The sequence below is a fragment of the Fusarium phalaenopsidis genome, assembly GCF_050370095.1.
Source record: "Fusarium phalaenopsidis strain FUZ10S chromosome Unknown contig_32276, whole genome shotgun sequence".
In the NCBI taxonomy this organism is placed as follows: Eukaryota; Fungi; Ascomycota; class Sordariomycetes; order Hypocreales; family Nectriaceae; genus Fusarium; species Fusarium phalaenopsidis.
Genome location: NW_028145418.1, coordinates 69,020 through 94,369, shown reverse-complemented (window position 1 = coordinate 94,369; position 25,350 = coordinate 69,020). Strand labels below are relative to the sequence as shown.

General features: G+C 31.0%; 2 protein-coding genes across 2 annotated transcripts; one reads left to right on the top strand and one right to left on the bottom strand.

Moving 5' to 3' along the window:
- Nucleotides 1-21,832: 21,832 nt before the first annotated feature.
- Nucleotides 21,833-23,168, bottom strand: LRP88_00327 (uncharacterized protein; the record flags this gene model as incomplete). The annotated part of the gene is made up of 2 exons (XM_083237043.1): nucleotides 21,833-21,854; nucleotides 21,904-23,168. The coding sequence occupies 2 exons, from the start codon at nucleotides 23,166-23,168 to the stop codon at nucleotides 21,833-21,835; spliced, it is 1,287 nt and encodes a 428-aa protein (XP_083106934.1).
- A 617-nt stretch (nucleotides 23,169-23,785) lies between these two features.
- Nucleotides 23,786-25,186, top strand: LRP88_00326 (uncharacterized protein; the record flags this gene model as incomplete). The annotated part of the gene is made up of 1 exon (XM_083237042.1): nucleotides 23,786-25,186. One exon carries the CDS (start codon nucleotides 23,786-23,788, stop codon nucleotides 25,184-25,186), a length of 1,401 nt encoding a protein of 466 aa, XP_083106933.1.
- Between the last annotated feature and the right edge of the window lie 164 nt (nucleotides 25,187-25,350).

Sequence of the window (25,350 nt, the reverse complement as noted above, 5' to 3'; positions counted from 1 at the left end):
ATTAAGGAGGATATTTTATTACTTATTAATAAGAATCTTAAGGGGAGTCTATATAGATATAATAAATTAATTAATTAAAAAGTATAAAAAAAAAAGATAAAATTAAAGAAAGAAAAATAAAAAAATAAAAAGTATATAGAGGTTATATATATATAAGGCGAAAATATATAAAAAGGGAAAAATAATATATTTAAGTAACCTTTATATAAGAGACCTGCCCTCTTTTATACCTTATATATAACTTAACTCTTTATTTATTTCCCTAAGATATAAAGATATAAGCCCTTATTATTTATAACTACTTATATTAATTATTTAATTAAAATATAAAGCCTTTTTTTTACTTACTTATAAAATATATACCTTTTTTTCTTAATTAAATGAAAGCTTTTATTTAATAATAGCTTAATTAATATAAACTAATAATTACTTCTAAAACTAATTTTCTCTTCTCTTAAGCTAATAAGTATAAAAAATAATTAATCTCTCTTTATTTAATTAGATAAAATAATATAATATTATAGCTATATACCGTAATATTAAATACTAAATAATAAGAAATTCTTTAAATAATAATAACCCTATATATTTAAGTATATCTTAAACCCTTAAGATACCTTTACCTTTATAGCTAATTATTTTCTTCGCCCTTATTAATTATATAAGGTTTATAAAAAAGGGGAAAATAGCCTACCTAGTGGCCTAAGTTAATTACTTTAAAGAAGTAAGAAGTTTCCTTAAGAAGTATAAAAGCTTCTTAAATATAATTAAGGAGCTATATAATTTTAAATAGCTACCTTTCTTTTAGCCGCGAGATAAATAGGATTACTAAGATCTAATAACTTTTAAATACCCTAATAATTTAGATAATAACTTTTTAATTAAATTAAAGCTTAGAAAGGATAGGCTCTAGAGGTATTACTTTAATAACCCTGCCTATAAAGTAATATAGGCAAAGTATATATATTACCTCTAGTATATATACTAAGGCCTAGAGAAAAATAATATAATACTTTTTAATAACTTAATCTTAGCTATACTATAGATACTTAGGAATAAACTTAAGAAGGTTATAATTATTACTTATTTTAAGATTAAAATTAAGGGGAAAACTTTAAAATATAACTTTAATTAAGAGTAGCTTATATTATTCCTCCCTAATAGCTATAAGAGAATTTAAACCTATGCTAATATAAGATTTAAAGGGGCTTAAAAGTAATATAAAGCCTATTATAAAAGAGATTCTTTATAGGCTTTTTTAGATATATATATAATAAATATTTTATTATTTTTATATAAAATAAAATTAAAGGTAACTTATATTATTTTAATACCTTATTATATAATTAAAAAGTCTAGGTAAAGAATATATCCCTAGCTTAGTAGGAGTATTTCTCTTTAGCTAATTAGCTATATTACTTTAATATCTATTTTATCCCTTTAACCCTATAGTAAGGAACCTAGGAGTATAGTCTCCTTAGTATACTTTACCTCTTTTAAACTCTCTAAGGACTAGTAGGAGTAATTAGTAGTAAGCTTATTATAATTTACCCTTTAATAACCTTAAGTATTAATAAAAATAAAGAGGCGCCCTTAGAACTATTTAATTTATTAGTTTAAGACTAATTATTAAACTCTTAGACTAAGGGAGAAAGGCCTAGAGATATTATATATAATAATAATCTAGACAAGGTTTAAGGCATTTATTAGATTATAATTATAAATAAGATTAAGATTAAAGATAGGTTTTTTTAGCATAAGAGTAAGAATAATAAGCTTATCCTAAAATACTAGTCCCTTTATATAGATATAATTAATTATAAGCTAATTAAAATATCTTAAGAGATATCTAAGGACTAGCTTTATACTAACTAGGGTAAATATATATTAATAAATATAAGAGATATTAGCTATATTAGTAATTAGAAAACCCACTGCCTAATTCTAGTTCCTTAGATTACCCTTACTAATAAAAAAAGGCTCCCTTTAGGCCCTAGGCCTTTTATAATCCTAATCTCTAAAGTAGCCTTCCTTAACTTACTTATTTAATTAATTAAATAATATAATAACTAAGAAGTAAAAATTAAAAATAATATACCTATCTTCTAAGGGGAAAAAGTTATTTTATTTAATTCTAATAATTTAATAAAAAGAAAAAAAAGCTAATAATTAAAGGGGTTAAGTCTTTTACCTTAGTGCCCCCTAATAAGATAAGTTAACCTTGGACCCTAAGTGGGCCTCTTAAGAAGCTATCCCTAGGAACTCCGAAGCGACTATGGCCTTTATTAAATAGCAGGTCTAAATATTAATAGTCCTAAAGCCCTTTCTCTTTAAAGGGCATAAATAACCTAACTAGGGAGTAAGAGTTATTAAAAGCGTCTAATTAAATAATAGATAAATATAGCTAGGGCAAGGCTAGAGATAGGCGGCCTTATATTATTAAAGAAGGACCTAGTATCCGCGGGGCTAAGAACTTTATCTGCTCGGACTATAAGAGCGATAAGGAATTAGTATTAAAAAGGAGGCCAACTAGGCCAGCTACGCAGATTATATTAGCTAAGCTAGGAGAAAAGAACTAGCTCGGCCAGGTATATAGCCGACTAACGCAATGGTTGCTAACTAGTAACTACTCTACTTATATTCCCGCCGGCCTAGTAAGACCCTCGCAATGGGATAAGATCTTAGTCACTGCCGCCTAGCCATAAATGCCCGCTATAGCAATAAAGGAGGGCCGGGATAAGAGAATAAAGAAGCGATAAAAGAGCAGAGATAGTTAATTAATTAATTCGAGATAGGTAGGAGTTATGAGAATGATAGGGAGCTAGGTAAGAAGTAATATAAGGTATAACTAGAGGGTTTTCTTTATAAGGCTTCTTAGGAGCTATAAGGATAGGTATTAAAGCCTCGTGGGGAGCTATAAGTTAGGGGAAAAAGGTATTAAGCTATTTTAGGCTATTAAGTAATTTCTTATATATAGAAAAAGGTTAGAGACTAGTTGCCTTTAGCTATTAATATTATTATTATTATTATTATTATAGTTAATAAGAAAGAAGTAGCTTTTAGGCTCTTTTTTTAATTAAATTTTTATTATTATTAATTAATTAATTACTCTTATTATTTTATATTATATATACCTCACTAAGAAGTATATAAGATCCCTATTTTAAAAATCCCTTAAAAAAGGTTATAAAGCGTTTAACCTCGCTTTAGTTAGTATGTTTTATTTCTTTAATAAAATATTAATAAAAAATAAATTAAGGGATTAATCTTCTTAGAGAGAGATATAATTTATTTTATAATAAAAAATATTAAAATAAAATAATAAAATAAAAAACTTAATTATAAATATATTAAATTATATAAAATTAAGAAGAAAATCTTAAAATATAATTATAAATTAGACTTATTACCTAAGATTAAGCTTTATTTAATTTTTTATATTTTATTACTTAAATTAATATAAGGTATTATTTAAGTAAATATAAATAAAAAACTAAATATAGAGATTAATAAATTAAAAGAATATATTATAAAAGCTATCTTTAATATAAATAAAATTAATAATAAAATAATATATTTTATTAAATAAAAAGACTACCTAGACTTAAAAAATATATAAGAATTACTAAAATACCTTCTAAAGAACTTCTATTAGTAATACTAAATATAGATTTATTAAAATTAATAGCATCTTAATTAATTAGATTAATTACCCTAAGGGAATAAGCCTCTATTATAGTAAATAACTCTTTATAAAGCTTACTTAACTTATCTAAAGTATATAGACTATGCTTAAAAGCCTTATTACTTTGCGCCTTTAAGAGATATTTCTATTAATAAATGCGAGCTAACTTAGCTATAGCCGCCTTAAAAGTAGCCTTTACTTCTGCCTCCTTATTCTTAAGCCTCTTATACTTATAAATATTTTTCGCAATTATAATATTAGCTAGAAAAAATATAAATAAAAATACGCCATAAAGGAACTCATAAAAAAAAGCCACGCCTACCCCGTCACATATGACCTTCGCGTTTATATAATAGAAATAATAGTAGGAATAATTAAATATTACCTTATAGGAAAAACCCCGATGGAAATACTAAGTATAGGGTATGATTTTAGATCTAAAAGCGTTAATATATATAGAAAGACTTTATACTTTGGAATACTTTTAAGAAGAAATATATTTAGAAACTCGGCCTAATATCGCGTTAATAAGAAGGGAATTTTTATAGGTCTAAGTTACTTACCTCTAATACTTAGCCGCAAGAAGTATTCTTAAGGATAAAACTAATAGAGGGGAGACCTTATATTATAGCTATAATATATGCTAGGCAGGGAAACCTAGTAAAATAACCTAACTAAGTAAATAAGACTAAGGGAATTAAACTTCGCTCCCGCTAGTCCTAGGACTAAGTATTAAAAATATTAGTCTTATCCTAGATTAAACCTTAATAATATTAGTCCTAAGAATAACTTAAAGTATATAATATATACTTATTAGTACTTTCTTATATATTAGTTACCTTAGCTATTAATATAACTTAGTTATACTTAATACCTTTAAGTATATTACTAGACGTGACTTATAGCCTATTGCTTAGACTATGCCTAGCACTCTCTACTAATATAAACCTAGCATAACTAGTTTATTTCTTAGGAAATATATAATTATTATATAATAAGTAAGCGCTATAAATAAATAAGTATTATACTTTTCTTAATCCTTTTTAATAAGATTATAATAAAAATATAATAAATAAATTAATTAATTAAGACTATTTATTATATTCTTTCTTAGAGGTCTTAATTATTACTTAATATATTTTAATATTATAATTAGACTTATTATATACTTTATAGTATTAAACTCTTAATTATATTAACCTTCCTTAATTATTACTTCTTAATAATTTAACTACTACTTATATATTAATATTTATCTAATTAATTACTTATTTTTCTTTTTTTATTATTATTACCCCTCTTTTTTATAGCTAAGTTCTTTTTACCCTTTAGCGCTAGCTTAGTATCTTATTTACTTATTAAAAATCTTATATCTTAGCCCTTAATAATACTATCTTATATATAATTACCTTTATTCCTTTAAAAAGATACTTTAATACCTTAAGAATTAACTCTAAAAAGCTACTTTAATATCTTTTAATTTATCTTTTAAGGTATTTAAACTAAGATTTAGCCTTAAGTATTATCCTTAGGGTTTTTAAAGCCTAAGGGGTTAATATAACAATTATATGTTTCCTAAGGGATAAACTAGTTATGCTAGGTTTATATTAGCAGAGAGTGCTAGGCATAGTCTAAGTAATAAGTTATAAGTCATATCTAATAATATACTTAAAGGTATTAAGTATAACTAAGTTATATTAATAGCTAAGGTAATTAATATATAAGAAAGTATAACAAGTATATTCTATATACTTAGTCTAGCTCATAATTTATAAATTAAGGCTTATAGTAAGTTATAATCTAGATTATAAGTCTTATCTTAAGGCTCACGGTATATACTATTTGCGATATAAGTCACAGGGTAATTAGCGGTTATAATAGGTTATATATAATCCCGGCGGTTATTATAACTAGTGCTATAATATAATATCCCCTCTTTATTAGTTTTATCCTTAAGACCACTTTCTATAACTATATCTTAAGGTATATAACTTAGTCCTATAATTATTTCCCCTTTCTTACTAATATTATATTAAATTCTAAGGCTATATATAACTAAAAGGCCTAAGCCCTTCTTATTAAAAATACTAGTTTTTTAATTATGCCTTATAATTATTATAAACCGCGATAGCTAAAATACTAGGTAAAAAAGGGCTATAAGTATTATGCCTAGTATACTCAATATAATTAGAAGTATAATAGCCGTGGTATTACTTTTCTTTCTAGTATATTCTTTTATTTTTCCTTATAATATTTTCTAACTTCTAAGGTAATTAATCGCTTAGTATAAGAAAAATATTATTTAGAGTAAGAGGAAGAGGTAATAGAGTTAGAGTTAATTTCTTTATAGCAATAAATAAATAAGCGGCTTAATTATTTAATACGTCTTTATTATTAGAAGCGTTAGCTAGTTAAGCGTAGGGTAGAGATGCTTCGTTAGAATATTAAGATGCTAGATAAGTTAGAGGCTATAAAAAATATAAAATCCTTCGTAATAGCTAAGGCATAGCTAGCTAGTGCTATAGATATTATTAATTAGGATAACCTCTTTGCGCCTATTATTACTAATAAAAATCCTTTAATAATCGCTATGCACTAATAAGGTATTCTAGGGGTTCCTATATGTTTTCTAAGTTAAGGTAGTTTTTTATTTAATAAGATATATTATTTTATTATTAATTTTACTTATATTAAGGATAGCTTTAATAGTATATTCTTTTAGTCCCTTAACTTTTATATTTAGTTTTTTACTTATTTTTACCTAGATAATATCTTATATTAATTTAAGTAATAAAATATAAAAGATTAAATAAAGCTTAACCTTAGGTAATAAGTCTAATTTATAATTATATTTTAAAACTTTTTACTTAATTTTATATAATCTAATATATTTATAGTTAAGTTTTTTATTTTATTATTTTATTTTAATATTTTTTATCATGAGGTAAATTATATTTCCCTCTAAGAAGATTAATCTCTTAATTCTTTTTTTAATTAATATATATTATTATCTTATTTTTAATAAATTTAAGTTTTATTTTTATTTCCTTATATAGGTTTTATAATTAATTACTAATAAGAATTACTTTAGGATTAATAATAATATCTTTAAATTATTAATAAATATCTAGTATAAATCTAAAATTAATATATATTAATATAACTTTAATACTTTTATTAATTACTATATTATAAGCTAATTAAGTAGCTAATAGCTTTTTAACTTAATTAATTTATTTATAATTAATATAATAATAAAAGTAATATATATAATAAGTAAGTAAAATAAATAAATAAGTAAAATACTTTCCTTAACCTTTAAAATAAAAATTACTATAAAAATATAATAAATTATTTAATTAATTAAAACTTATTACTATACTCTTCCCTAGATATCTTAATTATTACCTAATAGGTCCTTATATTATAGCTAGGCTTACCGTAGACACTATAATGCCAAACCCCTAGTCGCGCTGACCTCCCTTAACCACTACTCCGCGATGATTTAGCCACTACCTACGCATTAATATCTATTTAATTAATTACCTGCCTTCCTTCTTTTACTATTATAACCCCTCTTTTCTATAGCTAGGTTCTTTTTGCCCTCTAGCGCTAACTAAGTATCTTATTTACCTCCTAAAGGTCTTTATTCTTAGTAACTAATAAGGTAACTTAATATATAATTGCTTTTATCTCTTTCTTAAGAGACCTTAGGGCTTTAAGGATTAACTCTAGGGAGCTATTTTAATGCCTTTTAATTTATTTTTTAAAATATTTAAACTAAGATTTAGCCTTAAGTATAGTCTTTAAGGTCCTTAAGACCTAATAAGTAAAGGGTTTAATCTCCTTCTTAATTAGCATTAAAGTCTATAGCTATATATTAAGCTTTAAGAGTATACTTTCTAGGTTAAGAAAAATAAGCCTAGCTCTTTTAAAACCTCTCTTAATATTTCTTTTTATTATAATAACTTAATATATAATATAAAAGGCTAAAAAGAACTTAGTCTTTAAAATATAGGTTATAAAGTATCTAATTAGATATTTTATTTCTTAATTATAAGCCTTTTTAAATAGCCTAAAGTACTTAATATTAAGAGGCTAAAGTAAATAAGATAAATAAGGCGGTATATAAAGTATAATAATATTATTCTCCTCATAATATATCTCAAAGTTAGCTAAGTAGTGGCTTTTATGCCTATTAAGGATTAAAAGATAATAGGGACTAATTAATCGGTTAGTTATATGCTGATTAAAGTGCTTTAGCCACTCGAGACCTATCTCGTTATCGGTCTAGCTATTTTAAGACGTCATAATAGCTTAATCGCCCGGGAGGTTACTTTCTTAGTACTAATTAGCGAGGTAATATTGGCCCGTAACCACGATAAACGGCTAGATAGCCTGGCCTTCCGCATTGATCGCCTAAATGACTATAACCTATTCCCGGTCTCTAGGCTATACTAATTTCGGTCTTCCATGCCTTTCTGCGCCTATGACGACCATTCCGCTCTAAATCAGGCCTATTATAAAGCTAGTCTTATTAAAGTTATAGATATTACCTAGGGTAATATTATATTTCGCGATTATATTCTCTATAAGCCTAAATTAATCGCGAATAATAGCTAGATCTTTATATTTAGCTCTCTAATAGTTATATTTATAAAAAAAATATATCTTAAGCTCTTAGTATTACTTAATAAAGTTAGAAGCTTAGCGCTTATTAATAAGTAATGCGTCGTGGTTAATAAGTAATTAATTAGCTATTTCTTTAATATTATATAGTCGCGGGGGAAATCCTCGTAAATCTAGGTCAAAAATAAACTAAATAATAATTTATTCCTCTAGATTAAATAGTTTTTATAACTTTAGTATAATATCGCGTAGAAAAAGAATGCCTTATTACCGGCGCTATAGCATCATAGGACTAACTTTATAGATCTTTGCGGCGCATTAGAGAGATAATTTTAGGTTATTTTAAAGGGCTTAAAGAGTAAGAAAGATATTAGCTTTTTTATTTAATTATAATATACTAGGTGGTTAGGAATTAATTAATTAAATAGAGATAATATAGGTTAAGGGATTTTTATTTTACTTGCTTATTTATTTTACTTGCTTATTATATATATTATTATTTTAGTATTTAGTTTATTTATTTTATTTATTTATTAGTCTCCTTATAATATATAATAAAGAGTTTATAGTTAATCTCTAAATATCTTATAAGGCTTTACTAGAGTTTTAATATAAATAATAGTCCTTTATTTATAATAATCTTAAGTAGTAATTTATATATTTTTATAATATAAAAATAAAAGAGGTAGGTAAATTCTTTAGCTATTATAGATTCTTTATAGGGTATAAAGTAAGAAAATTTCATAAATCTATCTATAGTAATAAAAATATTATTATAGAAGTTTCTAATAACTAGTTTTTTTAATAAGGGTAATTTAGTAATAAAGTCTATAATAATTAAGTCTTATAGTTATTATAAAACTAGGAGTAATTATAGTTCTCTATATAGTTTATAGCATTATGCCTTAGTTTTTATATAAAGGTCGCATTAACTAATAATTATTAAAATAGTCTTTTTATATTAAGAAATATAAATATTATTTTAACTTATTCTAGGGTTTTATTAATTCCTTAATATTTATATAATAAGTAGCTATAGATTTCATGTATAAGGTTATATTATAATTTCTTAGGTATTTATTATTTATTTATTTTTTATTATTTAAGAGGTATTTATTATATTCTAGAATCTTTATAAATAATAAATTACCTTATTTTATTATATAAGTTATTATAATAATTTATTATATAAGGTATCTTTCTTATATAAATTATAAAAGTTATTCCTTTATCTTAGTTCTTTTTATATCTAGGTTAAGATATTAGCTAATAGTATTAGCTCTATTATTCTTTATTTCTTTAATATAAATAATAATATAATTAAACTCTAAGAGGTATTTAGTATATTAAAGTTATTATCTACTAAGTTTTTATATTTTTATAAAATAAGTAATATTTTTATAGTCTATATATACCTTAACTTAATATTAGCTTCCTAGGAGATAATACCTAAATTCTTTAAAGATATTAATAATTATAAGGAATTCTTTATTATAAATAAGGTAATTTAATTTTACTCTATATAGCTTATAAGAGTAAAATATAATTAGGTATAAGAGTCCTTTATTATCTTATTATTTAATCTATATACCTAGGGCAAAGTCTAAGGTATTAGTTTTAAGTTTAATTAATTAAAATAAATTAAATATCTTAAGTATTAGTTTACTTAGGATAAATTCCTTAATTTTATTAAAGGTATCCTTAGCTTTATTCCTAAATATAAAGGTTTTATTTTTTTTTATAAGTTTTATTAATAATATAGTTATTTATTTAAAAGCTTTAAGGAATTTATAGTAATAATTAATAAATCTAAGGAAGGCTTATATTTCCTTAATATTAGTTAGTTCTTTTTAGTCCCTAATTACTAAAACCTTCTTAGGGTCTATTTATATCTTATTATAAGAGATAATATATCTAAGGAATTCTACTTCTAAGGCATAGAATTTATTTTTCTTAGGTTTTATTAATAACTTAGTATTTTATAATATTTATAATACCTTATAGATATATTTTATATATTTTTTTTATTTTAAAGAAAATAAAGATATTATCTAGGTAATATATAATAAATATATCTAGATATTTTTATAGCATATTATTAATTATTCTTTAAAATATAATAGGTATATTAGTGAGTCTAAAGGGCATAATAAGGTACTTAAATAGTCTATACTTAGTATAAAAAGCGGTTTTTTATTTATATCTTTTTTTAATCTAAATAAGGTTATAAGCTCTTTTAAGGTTAAGTATTATAAAATATTTTATATTAAAAGCTAATCCTTTAACTTGCTAATAAGAGGTAGCGATATATAATCCTTAATTATAATAGCATTAAGTATTTTAAAGTTAATATAAAGCTAGAGCTTTTTATTTTCTTTAAAATAAATATAATAAGGTATCTAATAAATAACTTACTTTCCCTAATATATCCTTTTTATATTATATCTTTAATATATTTCTTTAATATTAGTAATTATACTTTATTAAATAAGTAAAGTTTATTAAAGCTAGGTTACTTCTTATGAATAAACTTAATTTCTAGGTTATAATATATATATTTAAGTAGGCCTATTTTAAGTTCTTCCATGAAGAGTTTCTTATAGATATAATATTACTATAAGATATTCTTAAGTTATTCTTTTCTCCTAGGTTATCTTATAATTTCTTCTATAGAGCTAGGTCCTTTTTAAGTTTATAAAACTATTATATAACTTATATAATTATCCTTTATTACTACTATTTTTATCCTTTTAATATTTATATCTTATCCCTATAGGTAAGAGGTATCTTATATTTACCTCCACCTAACTTCTCTAGTCCTCTTTAATAGAAATTTAAGATCTTATATTATATTCTAAGTTATTATTTACTATAAAAGGTGCCTTATTATTAAAAGAGAGCACTTAGCTAGTCTTCTAGTTAAAATATAAGTTAAATTATTATAACTATAGGTACCTAAGTATAAAATTATATTATTTATTTAATATAATATTAAATAAAATACCTTAGTTTTTTTTTTTAATAAAAACTTTAAGGTAATTAATCTTATTATTAATAATACTATTATTATAATTAAAAGGGGTTCCTTCTTAGGTTAATAACTAAGTAAGGTATTTATTTATACCTCTATAGTAGCCTAAGTCTATTCATTATATTATTAGGTTAAAGTAGTTTTATTTAGCTCTGCTATTTACTAAAGCGTTTAATTATTCTCCTCTGACTTATACTTTTAGTTCTAGGCATTATCGCCTATATACTCTAGTGGTAGAGTAAAGGGCCTTCTAGGGTAATATATTCCCTTATTTATCTACTTATTGCCTTATATTAGATAAGGTGCCTAGTTTTTTAATATTACTAAAGCATAGCTAGTATAGTTAAATTTATACTTATTATTTGTGTAGGCATTATAGTTATGCGTATTATTCTAGCTATATAGCTAGTCCTAGTGCTGCTGTTTTTATTTAGCTCCTAGGTCTTCTTTGTTTTCCTAGTTAATTATTTTCTACTAGTCCTTAATCTTATAAGTAATTTATTTCTTCTCCTAAGTAGCATAGTAGAGTTTTAAAGAATATTATGTATTTATAATACTAATAGATTTATATTAATATATTACTTTATACCCTTCTATTTTATACTATAAATAAGGTTTATTATTTAGTTAATATAATAGTAAAATAGGGAAGTAATCTTATTTTTATTTTTCCTCTTAGTAGGTTTTATATTAGTAGTATTAATATAATATCTAAGAGATACTATTATACTTTTAGTATATTAGATATATCTTTATATTATCTCGTGGATTAAAAGGTACTTCTAGATATTAAGGGTTTTTAGCTAATTCCTAGTAATAGGCTTAAATATAGATTTCTTACTTATCTAATATTTCTATATATTCTTATATAATCTAGATATACCTTTCCCTTAGGCTATTTTAGTACCTATTATTATTTTTATTATATAATTAGGGGTAGTCTTCTTTCTCTTATAGTTCTTTATTACTCTTCTAGGGCTTCCTAGAGTATTCTTAGTATAATTCTTTTTATAGTTTTTAGGCCTTATGCTTAAACTTAGTTTAATTAATATTACTACTACTTATTTTAGTAATCTAGTTATTACGCGGTAATTTATTATATCGGTCTATTTTTTATTATTTATAAATTTTATTATATTCCTATAATGCCTTAATCTAGTATTAAGGGCATAAGGTATAGTTATACCATATGGGGGTTATCTTATTAGTAGTCCCTTTAATAGACTATAGCGGGCACTAGTAGTTATTCCTTCTCTTTATATCCCATAATTTATTTCTTATAATTAAATCCTTTTATAGTAGCTTCTTAGAAGTCGGTTTATCTATTTAAGGTTTATTATACTAAGGGGGATATTATAGGTTCTCTGATTTTAGGCTCGGCGCGTCTAGTCATAGCGATAGTACGCTATGGCATTAAGTTGCCTAGTTATTATCTTTCCTTATTAGGCTCTAGGAGTAATTTCTATCCTATATGTTTTATAATATATAAGTAATTAGTTTTTTAAGGTTTAATTAGTTTATAGAGTTATTCCTTTATGATATTATTAATTATATAATTACTTTTTACTTATTTTTCTAAGAGGTATACTTAGCTATATAGTATATCTAGCTTATTTAGTTAGATACTAGTCTTATTATATCCTTATCGAGCTATTCTAAGTATTTTAATAGTATAGATAGCTATCTAGGGTTTAATATCTACCCGGGTGGATCTTACCTGCTTCTTACCTTCTGGGAGGGGCTATTATAGCTTTGGTTAGTAGCGCCTTTCCTCTATATCTCGTTATTTCCTTTAGTATTTATTAGCCCTATGGCCCTTCTTATAGTAGTAATAATATTTAATATCCTTATTATCTTTCTAGGCTACTCTAAGTTCTATAGATCCCGCGTGGGTTTTATAAGAGGTATTACCCCTAGTTTATTCTCGCCTTTAAGATTAATTAGCGTTATTCTTATTGCCTTAAATTTATCTTTTATTAGATTTTTTTATATATTATTTAAACTATTAGTTATTAATCTTAATAGTTATATTAATATAGTCCTAGAGGTTATTAGGTTTTTTTATTTTATAGAGCTTATTCTTAACCTTATCCTTAAGTCCCTTATAGAAAGTAATCTAAAGGGCACTTATTTCTTAATTAAGAAATAAAGTAATTTATATAAACTTAGCTATATAGGTTAAGGCGGCATTTATTTATTATAAGTTCTTAAGTTTCTATATAGCTTATTATTTTTTATTAATAGTTCTAAAGTTATATTTAATCGCTTCTTTAAAGTTTTTATATTTAATAAAAAAGAGTTATATTTCCTTAGTAGGTTTATTCCTAAGAAAGTCGCGTAGCTTAGGTTTAAACTAAGTGAGTATATTACCTATGAGGCATTTATTAGCATATAAGACCTTGCTTTTAGCACTAGCTATCCTAGTAGGAAAGTACTATTAGTATACTCTAAGGGATATAAGGAATATCCTAATATATATAGCCTATTTATTAAATAGTTTTAGGTCCTTGGGTTTAATAATCTCGCTAATATCTTTATAGGTAATATTAGCGGCGGTATGTTTAAATATTAGGTTATTAAGATTATAAACCTATTATTATACTAGGTTATTTTACTAAGCTTAGAGCATAGTAAGTCAGTCGATCTAGTTCTATTATTTATTAATTATCTACTAGTATTATTATTATTGCTATTTTATGGCTTAGCGGAAATGTTTTTATATATTATTTATTAATACCTCTATGCTAGCTAATCATTCCTAAGTGATCCTAGTGTTATTGCGTGCGCCGTCTAGGAGGTTATTATACTAGATGCTTAGGTAGTTATACTTATTTCTAAGTTTATAGACTTTATCCTTATATGAGGCCGGGACGATATATTCTTCGCCATTGTTATTAATATCTATTAGGATATTAGGTTCCTCTGGTTTAGTCGCGGGCTATCCCTATTAGGGGGTAATAGGTAGCTTACTGCGAGGGGTAGAAGGAGATCCAGTGTTGGGTGCTATAGTAATAGTATTGCTTAGAGTATATAATATATTACTAAATAAGAGCTATTAATATATAATAATCACGTATTTCCTAAGGGATAAACCGGTTATATAGGGTCTATATTAGCAGAGAGTATTAGGCATAGTCTAAGTAATAAGTTATAAGTTACGTCTAGTAATATACTTAAAGGTATTAAGTATAACTAAGTTATATTAATAGCTAAGGTAGCTCATATATAAGAAAGTATAATAAGTATATTCTATATACTTAGTCTAGCTTATAATTTATAAGTCAGGGCTCACGGTGAGTTATAATCCAGATCGTGAGTCCTATCTCGAGGCTCACGGTATATACCATTAGCAGCGTGAGTCGCAGGGTGCTCGGCGGTTATGGTGGGCCACACGTGACTCCGGCGGTTGTCATAACTGGTGCCGTGACACTTTATTCCCTTAGCAAGAGACTTAAGAGCTCCTAGAATTAACTCTAGGGAGCTACTTTAATGCCGCCTAATTCGTCTATCGAGATATTTAGACTAAGATTAGGCCTTAAGCATAGTCTTTAGCGTCTTTAAGACCTAAGGGGTTAAGGGGCTAGCTACCTCCTCGGCAGGCATTGGAGTCTATAGCTATATATTAAGCTTTAAGACTATAATTTCCGGATTAGGAGGAATAAGCTTAGCCCCTCTAAAGGCTAACTTAATATTCTTTTCTATTATAATAGCCTAAAACGCGGCGTAGAAGGCTAGAAAGAACTTAGTCTTTAAAATATATATTATTAAGCATTAGATTAGATACTTAATTTCTTAATTATATGCCTACTTAAGTATAAAAAAGCACCTAATATTAAGAGGCTAAAGCAGATAAGATAAATAAGGCGGTATATAGAGTGTGATAATCTTGTTTTCCTCGTAATATATCTTAAAATCAGCCGAGTGGTAACTTTTATGCCCATCGAGGATTAAAAGATAGTAGGGGCTAGTTAATTGGCTAGCTATATACTAGTCGAAGTGCTTTAGCCACTCGAGACCAATCTCGTTATCAGTCTAGCCATTTTAGGTCATCGCAATAGCCTAATCGCCCGGGAGGTTACTTTCTTAGTACTAGTTCGCGAGATAATACTAGCCCGCACCTATGATAAATAGCGGGATTGTTTAACCTTTCGCATTAATCGCCTAAATTATAATAATTTATTCTCAGTTTCTAGGCTAGACTAATTTTAGTCTTCCGCGTCTTTCTCTACCTATAATAACTATTCCGCTTATAATAACGCCTATTATAAAGCTAGTCTTATTAAAGTTATATATATTAGCAAGGGTAATATTATATTTCGCGATTATATTCTCTATAAGCCTAAATTAATTATAAATAATAATTAGATCTTTATATTTAGCTCTTTAATAATTATATCTATAAAAAAAAACGCGTCTTAAGCTCTTTATATTACTTATGTTAAATGTAACGATGTGTTTAATTATTATTCTTCTTATATTCCTCGGCGAAGCCTCGCTAAGGGGGAAGGAGCGATATCTGCGCCTTCCTAATTGAGCCTAGTGTCATCACGTGATACCCTTCAAGGCATGTGGCAGGCTATCACATTTGATATACCCCCTTTGGTCTGCCCTTCAGGCTGACCTAACCCTATGATGCCTTCGATGGGCTCTCTAATATATAATTTAATTGATCCCATGGATCTTCCTTTATTAATAGCTTCTTTAGTCGCTGCTTATTATTAGCGAGCTCTTAGCGATAATTCTCCTTAAGTAATTTCTTCTTATTTACTATATTTAATTATTTTCTAAAGATTCTAAAGGGCCCCTTAGCTAGGCTCTTTATTAATCTATTAGCTATTATCTAAGCAGATAGTATATAGTTAATTAAGACCTTTCCTTCGGCGACTACTTACTAAAGCTAGTAATTATATATATCTATATGCCAGAGCTTTATCTATAGCTATATAAGCTCTATAATAATAAGTCGAATAGTCTAAGTATTATTATATTAGATTTAAATAATTAGAATGCTTTGGCGAGCGCTTATATAGTATACGGCGGATATGCGCTCATCGGGAAAGGAGATCTAGAGCGAAGAGATAAGTTAGCTCGCAAATATAACTTCTTTTGCTGCGCTTAAGAGAGCTAGGAGCTCTGCTTCTATCGTTGAGGTCGTTACTATTGTCTACTTATTGGCTCTCCACGCGATTATCCCTCTAAATAGCTTTATAATAAAGGCTTAGGAGCTCCGACGGTCTAGCGAGTTATCGGCGAAGCTTATATCTAAGGCGACTTTAAGGGTATCATCTAGTCCTCTAGGGATCACGCCGAACTCTAAGCAAAGGTGCTTTGAGCTATCGAGGTATCTAAGTATGCGATTCACGGCCTTATAATATAAGGGACCTAGATTCTAGTTGAATCTCGCTAGCCGGCTCGATGCAAAGGCGATATCTGGTCAAGTTATCACCGCGGCATAGAGGATCTTGCCGATCTTGACCTAATAGTTATGAACTTCGTGTGTTAATGCCGTTCCTTTATACGGGAGAAGCTCTTCCTTTGTTATTGGGGTCGGCGGCCCTTCGCTGGGCTCTCGGCTTAACCTCTTAATTCCTCGGGCTGCCTTCTTATAGTAAACTGCTTATAAGAGCTAGATCTTATATTAGCTGCGATCTCTTATGACTTTAATGCCTAAGAACCATTAAAGGTCCTAACCGCCTTTGAGATAATATTATTACTATAGTGCTTAGATAGCTATTATTATAGCTTCGCGGAGCTCTTAGTAAAATACTAATATATAATTATTAATATAAAAGAAGAATATAATACTTCCCTTCTACTAATAGTAATTCTCGCCGGCGACCCTTTAGAAGCTAATTACCTTTAATTTAATCTCTAGGTGCTATTACTAAAGTAAGGGTAACCTTCTTAGGCTATATAATGCTTTTCTTAATTATAGGACCTCGCTATGCTCTTAGTAACCCAGTGGTATCTATATATAGATAACTTTATTAATACTAGCATATATAAATATATTTATAGCATTATATTAAAGTAGCTCTAAGTTAAAGCGCGCTATAGTAGCTATAAGTATCTTAAATAATATTCTTATAAGTATTATTATATAGGTCTCTTAGGGATCCCTTGCTTATTAGTCGCTATAGATAACTAATTATGCCTTAAACTTAGTTAACCTTTTATGCTTATTAAGTTTATAGGTATAAACCTAATAATATCCTAGGATTTAATACCTTATAGTATACGCTTAGGGAACCTTCTCTTAGGAGCTAATTACCTTATAGCTCTATAAATAACTCTTTTTTACTTCTTTAAACTTATCTCTATAAGGGTATTATATTAGCTAACTATTAGATAGAAGAGAATAAAAGTTCCTCTAATAAGTACTAATTAAGCTAGCTTTTTTTTTTTTTAATAAGCTCTTAGGGGCGCTTTTAGCTACTCTCTTAGTAAGAATACTTAATGCCCTTATCTAGAGTCTTATCTTATCTTAGCTTTTATCTTTACTAGTATATCTTTACTATTAAAGCGGTGGTATATCGCTCTTATAAGTTAATATACTCTTATTAAAGTTTCTAAGGCGCTTACCCTATATAGCTACTACTAGGTAATTAGGCTAATATACTTTATATAGGTTATCCTTAAGTCTCTTGCGTAGTTTTATACCTACTAGAAAAGCAGCTTTTTATAATATTTAATATATAATCTATTCCCTCGGTGACTCTTCCCTAAAGGGGCTACCTTTATCTTTATTACTACCCCCTATGCTAATAGCTATAAAAAAAGCTATTAGCAGAGACTATAGCAGAGTTAGCATAGGTTTAAATCTTACCTTTATATAAGAGTTATTACTTAAGGTTTGCTATATATTTATAGAGGCATTGGCGTGCTTTTTTATATTATCTCTTTTTTTATTAATATCTTATATAACTCTTATATTCTTACTTACCTTAATTAATTAATTAATTTATTACTATATATTATATAGGTTTATTTCTTTAATCTCTTTAGCGAGCTTTAATAAGCTATTATTAAAGTATTAGTACTTATTAAAAATAATATCTTATATTATAAATACTTTATCTCTTAATAGATTTTAAATCTTATATAAATTACTTAATATATAACTAATAAGAAACCCTAGCTAAGCCCTTAGCGTAAGCTTCCTTTTTTACTAGCGGCCCAATTATGCGTTACTAGTCATAGCATATATCTTATATCTATAAGATTATAGGTATAAGAGGTTAGGCCGAGTAAGAGGCAAGTACTTATTAAGGCAAAAATATAAATAAAATAGCTTATATAGTGATTTTTACCCCTTAGAGGCAGCTAATATTTAATTATAAAGGTATATTATATAGGTTATTATTTTAGGCTATAGGACTTCTAGAAAATTAGCTCTAATTCTTATATATTAAGCTTTAGTCTTAATAACTCTTATTATATACTTTATACCCTTATTTTAGGCCTAAGTATTTAAGGCTAAAGGCTTAATAATAATCCCGCGGGTACTTAGTAATTAAGTAATATTTAAGTGCCTTAATAGCTTATTATTAGTCTTAATCCTCTTTACTTAGATCCTATATTAGGTTAGTAGTATCGCTAGGAAGTTATTTAATATTAGCGATAATATATTAAATATTTACTCTATAAGGTAGAAGTCCTAGGTATAGCTTATTACCCGGTATATAATTATTATTATAGAGGAAAACCTTATATAACCTGGCTTAAAGTTATAGAAGTTAATAGCTAGCTAATTACCCAGCGAGGCAAGCGCAAGAGACTCTCTTAGCGCTCTTCGCACTTATCTCTTTATCTTGCCTTAAGTATATAAACTGCACTTATATATTAGGATATGCTCGGCGAAGGTTAGGCGAGCTCCTCGCGCGGCGTTTAGTAGCTATAAAATAATATTAGGGCCTAGATAACTAAGGCATTAATACTAATAATTTATATTTCCTTAAATAGGTTATCTCTTTATATATATAATATATTTATTCCTCTATAGAGAAATAAGTACTAGGTTATTTTTTAATAGCTTTATAGTTATAGTTATTACTATATCTTTAGCGAGCTATTAGTGCTTAAGGACCTATTAGTTATATATCTCCTTAAGGTAATATAGGAAGCTATGATCTAATTATCTTAGGCAGTTATTCCCGGGGCTTATATCTTACTATAGGCCGCGCTTTCTTAGCCTTATAAAGGAGACTAAGTTACTTATAAACTTCTTATAATATATTATATTATATAGCTATAGCTTCTTTAGCGAGCTATTAGCTCCTTTTATAGTAATATTAATTAATCTATAGCTATTAATAGCTATAGGGATAATCCCTGCCTAAAAGAAATCCCCCGGCGTAGCGGCAGTTAGCTAAGTAAAGCATAAGAGATTATTAAAGATATATACTATAGCTCCTAAGTTAAAGATAGCTAAGTTCTTTAGCATATATATTAACTATTATAAGAAGTAAAAGATAGCTTAAGCCTTTCCTTAATATTTACCTAATAATTAGTTTAAAGACTTTAATCTTTTTACCTTTTTAATTTAATCTATAAGTAACTTATTAGTAAGTACTTAGCTCTTTATAAGCTTAGTAATCCTACTATTAGCCTTCTATTAGTTAGGCCTTATCTCTTTAATTATATAATAATAAGCTAAGAGCGGGTAAAAGCCATAATAGGCCTCATACTTGCCGGACCTCTCTTCTCCTTCGCTTTATTCGCGCTTAATAGGGCGACTACTACTTCGGCTATTTCTCGGCGTGCCCTCGCGGACTAATAGGCTACGCGGGTTCTATCCCCTTTACGCTCCTTAATAGCCTCTTTTACGCCTTTCTCTTCCGCGGAAGTTATTCCTTTCTTAGTTATTATTTATATCTTTAATACTTTTAGTTATATTAATTAGCGAGCCTTTAGTGGTTATTAGGCTAAAAGCTCTTAGCTTAGCCTTTTTATAAGGTATTATATAATTATTTATAATATTATTTAAGAAGAATTATATATCTTATAGCACCTTTGCTAATATAAGGGTATTTTTTTTTATCTCTTCTAGGTATAAAAAGTAATAAAAGTAAATCTAAGTCTTATAATAGCTTTAACTAAGGGCCTATATATATTTAGCGAATTATAGGCTTACTTCCTTTAGGTCCTTAAATCCTACTTTAAGGAGCTTATAATATACTTAATCCTACTTATTTAATTAATCTTTTATTTTTTTTTATTAATAATCTCTTTTAATAAGGGATTATAAGGGTTTTAATATATTCTTAGCGGGCTTATATCTTATAGTTAAGTAGGTTAATGCCTAGGTATAGCTTTAATAAGGCGTATTACTTATTAATCTCCTTATCTATAATATAGTATTAGCGAAGGTACTCTAAGCTTATAGTCTTATATATCTATTCTTATAGATTATTAATCTTCTTTATAAGGAGCTTATAATCCTTCCTTTTAGATATATATTCCGCGTTTAACGCGGTCTAAAGAGGTATATTATTAATATATAGCTCCGTGATATCTATTACGCGTATACTTGCTGAGCGGTTATTATTAGCGTTTCTCTTATAGAATCGCTTTATCTATGGCCTCGATGGGGCGACTATAGCTTCATTGAGGCTTAGGCTAAGTCTCTGTGATGCCTCGGGGTCGATATAGTCCCAAAGCTGGGCGCGTTTTGCCTTCGATTTGAACTGATCAGCCTAGAGGGTCTAGTCTTCGGTGGTGCGTAGGTAAATCCTCGCGGAGGATTCGGCGTTTAAAGACATCTTGAGTAATTGATCAATTGATTGATTGGTTGATTGCGCAAGTGGCTAGTATTCTGACTGTTAATTGTCAAATGTAACGATGTGTTCAATTGTTGTTCTTCTTGTGTTCCTCGGCGAAGCCTCGCTAAGGGGAAGGAGCGATGTCTGCGCCTTCCTAATTGAGCCTAGTGTCATCACGTGACACCCTTCAAGGCATGTGGCAGGCTGTCACATTTGACAACTTAATAAAGTTAGAGGCCTAGTACTTGCCGATAGGTGGCGCGTCGCGGTTAGCGAGCAGTTAGTTAGCTATTTCTTTAATACTATAGAGTCGCGGGGGAAATCCTCGCGAATCTAGGTCGAGAATAAACTAAATAATAATCTATTCCTCTAGATTAGATAGTTTATGTGATTTAGGGATCTAATCGCAACGCGTAGATATGCTATACTGCCGGCGATAGAGCGTAGTATAAGAGACTTCATAGGTTTTCACAGCACATCGAAGACTTAATTTAGGGTCATTCTGATAGGCCTGAAGTGTAAGAAGAATATTAGACTCTTGATTTAACCGTGGCATTTTAGGTAATTGAGAATAACTCGATTAAATGGAAATATGGTAGGGTGAGGGATTTTTGATCCGCATGCTTGTCTGATCCGCATGCTTATCATGCACGTTACCCGAGATACTATCTGTTTCCACGGGAAGGGCCGCACACATCTGACGATAACAAAAGCACGCCTGACATCTTAGACCTTTGTCCAGTTCCTCCTTTTTAAACTTTCTCCTTGTTAGGAAGAATGCCCTTTTTCTCTCGTACTCATCTTTCCAGGTTTGTCCACGAGGGACCAAATCCCACCAATCCAAGAGCTTCCATTGAGCATCAGTAAGTTGCAACCACACGTAAAGATCCTGGCGACCATCTGACTTGAAATCCCTCGGTGTCAAGGTTGAGATGCCCAGTTCTTCGTGTGGAGAGTTGTGTTGGAAGAGGCTTGGCCATATTTGCTTCCTGAGCCCTTGTCGTGGTTCTCCTACCGGCGGCTCAAGATCCTCCGTCTCTATCTCCAACGCCGGTTTCCTCTCTTCTTGGTTCATCTTGGCCTCAAGTCCGAAGGTCTGGCAGGGCTTTGGCCACCATGACCATTGTTCTGGATACACGGAAATGGTGGCTTCCAGCCGGGAGCTCACCCAGCATGTGCGCGAGAAGCCATCATCTGCCGTAGCAGCGCTTGTCAAAGATGCCCAGATCTTGGAGTCATCACAGCCAAACTTGTAGCAGGTGAGAATCGTAGCTGTGATAATGAGGACAACAGTAATGATCTGAGTATGAAGAGCCGCAGATCCGAGAGTTAGAATGTGGGCAGCGAAAGCCAGCCAGCCAACCCAACGGGTAAATGCGTACAGCCGTGGATTTGGAATGTCAGGATTCCGTGTAAAGACGCCTCCCATCAGGTAGGCTGGTGCCCTGACGGTGACGGCTTTGGAATCATCGAGAATGACGATGGCTTCTGAAAGTTGGTCTGCGCCAAGTTTCCTTTTCGCCATGGCAGCGTTGATTCGACCATTGATGCCAGCACAGTTTTGCTGTACCAAGATATACTTGACGACAACCGACACAATCATGGAAATGACACTGGTTAGACCGAACCAGTCTCCCGAAAGAATGGTCAAGACGGTTATCATGATGTTGAGGGCCAAGCCAACTGTCAAGGATGGGATCCAGAACTGGGTGACGCGAGATGGACGCTGGTGCACCTTCCACGTCACAATACTGCGCGTCTGCTCAAAGTCCTGAGCCTTCATCCACCGCGAGAACCACCCGGCAAGTTCAGTTGTCATGATTCCCGCAGTGATGTTGTGCATCTTAAACCCGGGTTGTTTACCGGTGAAGCGATCACCGGCAATCACGAAAGCGCCCAGGAGTGGCAAGAATTCGATCCATGAGCTCTGGACCAAGCGACCTACACTCGCGTTGACTTCTTCGGCGCCTAGGAAGGTCACCAAACCGAGGGCATCGAACTCGAGCTTATTGGCTTCTGCCCAAGAGGTGACCCTGGAGAGGGATTCCTTCCAGGGGTACATGGTGAAGTGAAGCTTCAAATGCTGGTGGAGAGTGGGTGTGCCTCGCCTACCATGGAGGCCTGTCCTAGGACGAGTTTGGTCAGCTAACAAATATAAGGCTGCCTGCTGTTAAATACCTAAGTGCGTTGTTTAATGGAACGAGATCAACTGCGGCTCTATGGGCTGACAGCGGAGAGTTGAAAAGGCCCTCTTTGGCCAAGCCTGAAACTTTGCCAGGGCTATGTTATCGTTTCGTACAGAGACATTTTAATGGGAAATTTTTAATTGTAACTCTGGGTCAGCCCAAGTGCCAAAGCTCTGCAGTGACATGGCATCTTGCGGTTGGTGGACGCTCATGCATATGCGTCAAGCCAAAAGCGTCAAGCTGAAAGGCAACCCTGCTTCCTTACAAACTGTGCTAGTGGTGACTTTCCGACAGGTGTCTGGCAGAGGAATACATAGCCCCCCGTAGGCTCCTTCTAGGCTGCATCGCACTCGGCATATCTAGTCATATAGAGCTGATGGGAAACCAAGCGGTGACGGGGATTTAAGGCAGCTGGGTCCCCGACAATGACTGAGCGCCTGTTGTATCCCTCCCTCTGCAGACGCGAGGTCGCATTAGCTCACCTACGCTCGACATGTCGACAATTGTAACCGATTGGCCAGAGGCTGTTGTGTTCTTCACAAACTCGGACAGTCCTGTCACTGCCGAGACCTTTTTCTCCATCTCTGACACCCAAGTCATCGAGCTCATTGGAGAGGGCTTCTCTGGGGAGCTAGCCCGCCTCACGAGAGCCTACTCAATCCGAGACCAAGCTTTCACACTACCTATCACGCCATCGCCTTCGAGGATACTATACCAAGCAGAATACGACGAGGTGAATCGAACGATAGTCGCCGTGCTTGCCCTCCGTTGGATATACAACAATGATTACGCCAGTTTTGTGGGAGCTCAACCAGAGGCCATTCGGTTAACGAGAGCCTCATTTGACTGGGTTCGGGGCTGTCTCGTCGACGCCCTGTCAGAACCAACGGATCTCCACACACTCATCACGCTAGTGCTTATCAACGACCTTGGCAAAGACGCGCAGCTGGCCACTGACTACCTCAGCCGCACAGGCAAGGACATCTCGACCCTGAACCACGACGCCATCCTGCTTCGAGCAGCCGAGGCGGGGATGGTGCCCTGCCTGGAGAATGTATCCTCACAACAGCGCAAACAGATCATGTCTTCGCTTGAGATGGGGTCCGAGTTTAACTTTGGCCAGTTTGCCCAGGCAGAAGATGCGCCAGCGTGCATAGCCAGATTGCACCAGGCTGAGACCGACAAGCACGTCTTCGACTTGCACTTTGCAGAGCAATTGCTCGATGTCTCTGGAGCTGCGGGGCACATGGACTGGACATGCGCGAAGAAGCTCATCGAGCCCATCCTGGACGCCTACCGCAACGTCTACGGCGTGGCGCTGCAAGTGTTGGCAGGCCAGCTCGAGCCACAGGCTGCCCGGGATGTCATCCTCGTGCGTCGCGCGCGAAAGCTCCAGGCCAAGGGATTCCGGCAATTGAGCACAGAGAAACCCAGCGAGCGGGCACTGATGAGGTTACTGTGTCTAGGCGGCGTTGTTGACTTGGAGACGGCTGAGCTGTATGGCGAAGTCTGGAACAGCTTCATTTCCCACGAGAGATATGACGCAGGGAGCCTCATTCACGCACTCAACCTTGGCGGCTCAGAGGCGGAGCCGGCAGTGCAACCAACCTACATGCCAGCGCTGCTTGCCCAGGCGCTGGCTGGGGAGGGGCCTGGCGGTGGGCGGCCCAAGACCAGGGTAGAGCGGCGGATGGCATTGGAGAGCGCGATGCGGTATCTGGACCGCGTAATGAGTGTGGACCCCGGGGGCTTGACAGGCCTCAGTGGCAAAGCAATAGTAGTGGAGCGGAATGTGATAGACGTGGTCAAGGGTGTAATGCAGAGCCGCCAGTTCCGGGATGACCCCTCGGTGTTGGACATGGTAGATGTGCCTGACGCTGTGGTTGTGCTGTAAGGTTGCGGAACGGGTCGGCACGAGCGGGGTTACTAGATGTTAACCTTAAAGGAATCTCAGTTTAAAGTATCTAAATACTCTTGTCTCTTTATATTGCTTCTGTTAGTACCGTATTTCATCACAAACGACTCATTTTACCCTGCACCGGCCCGCAGTCACCAGCG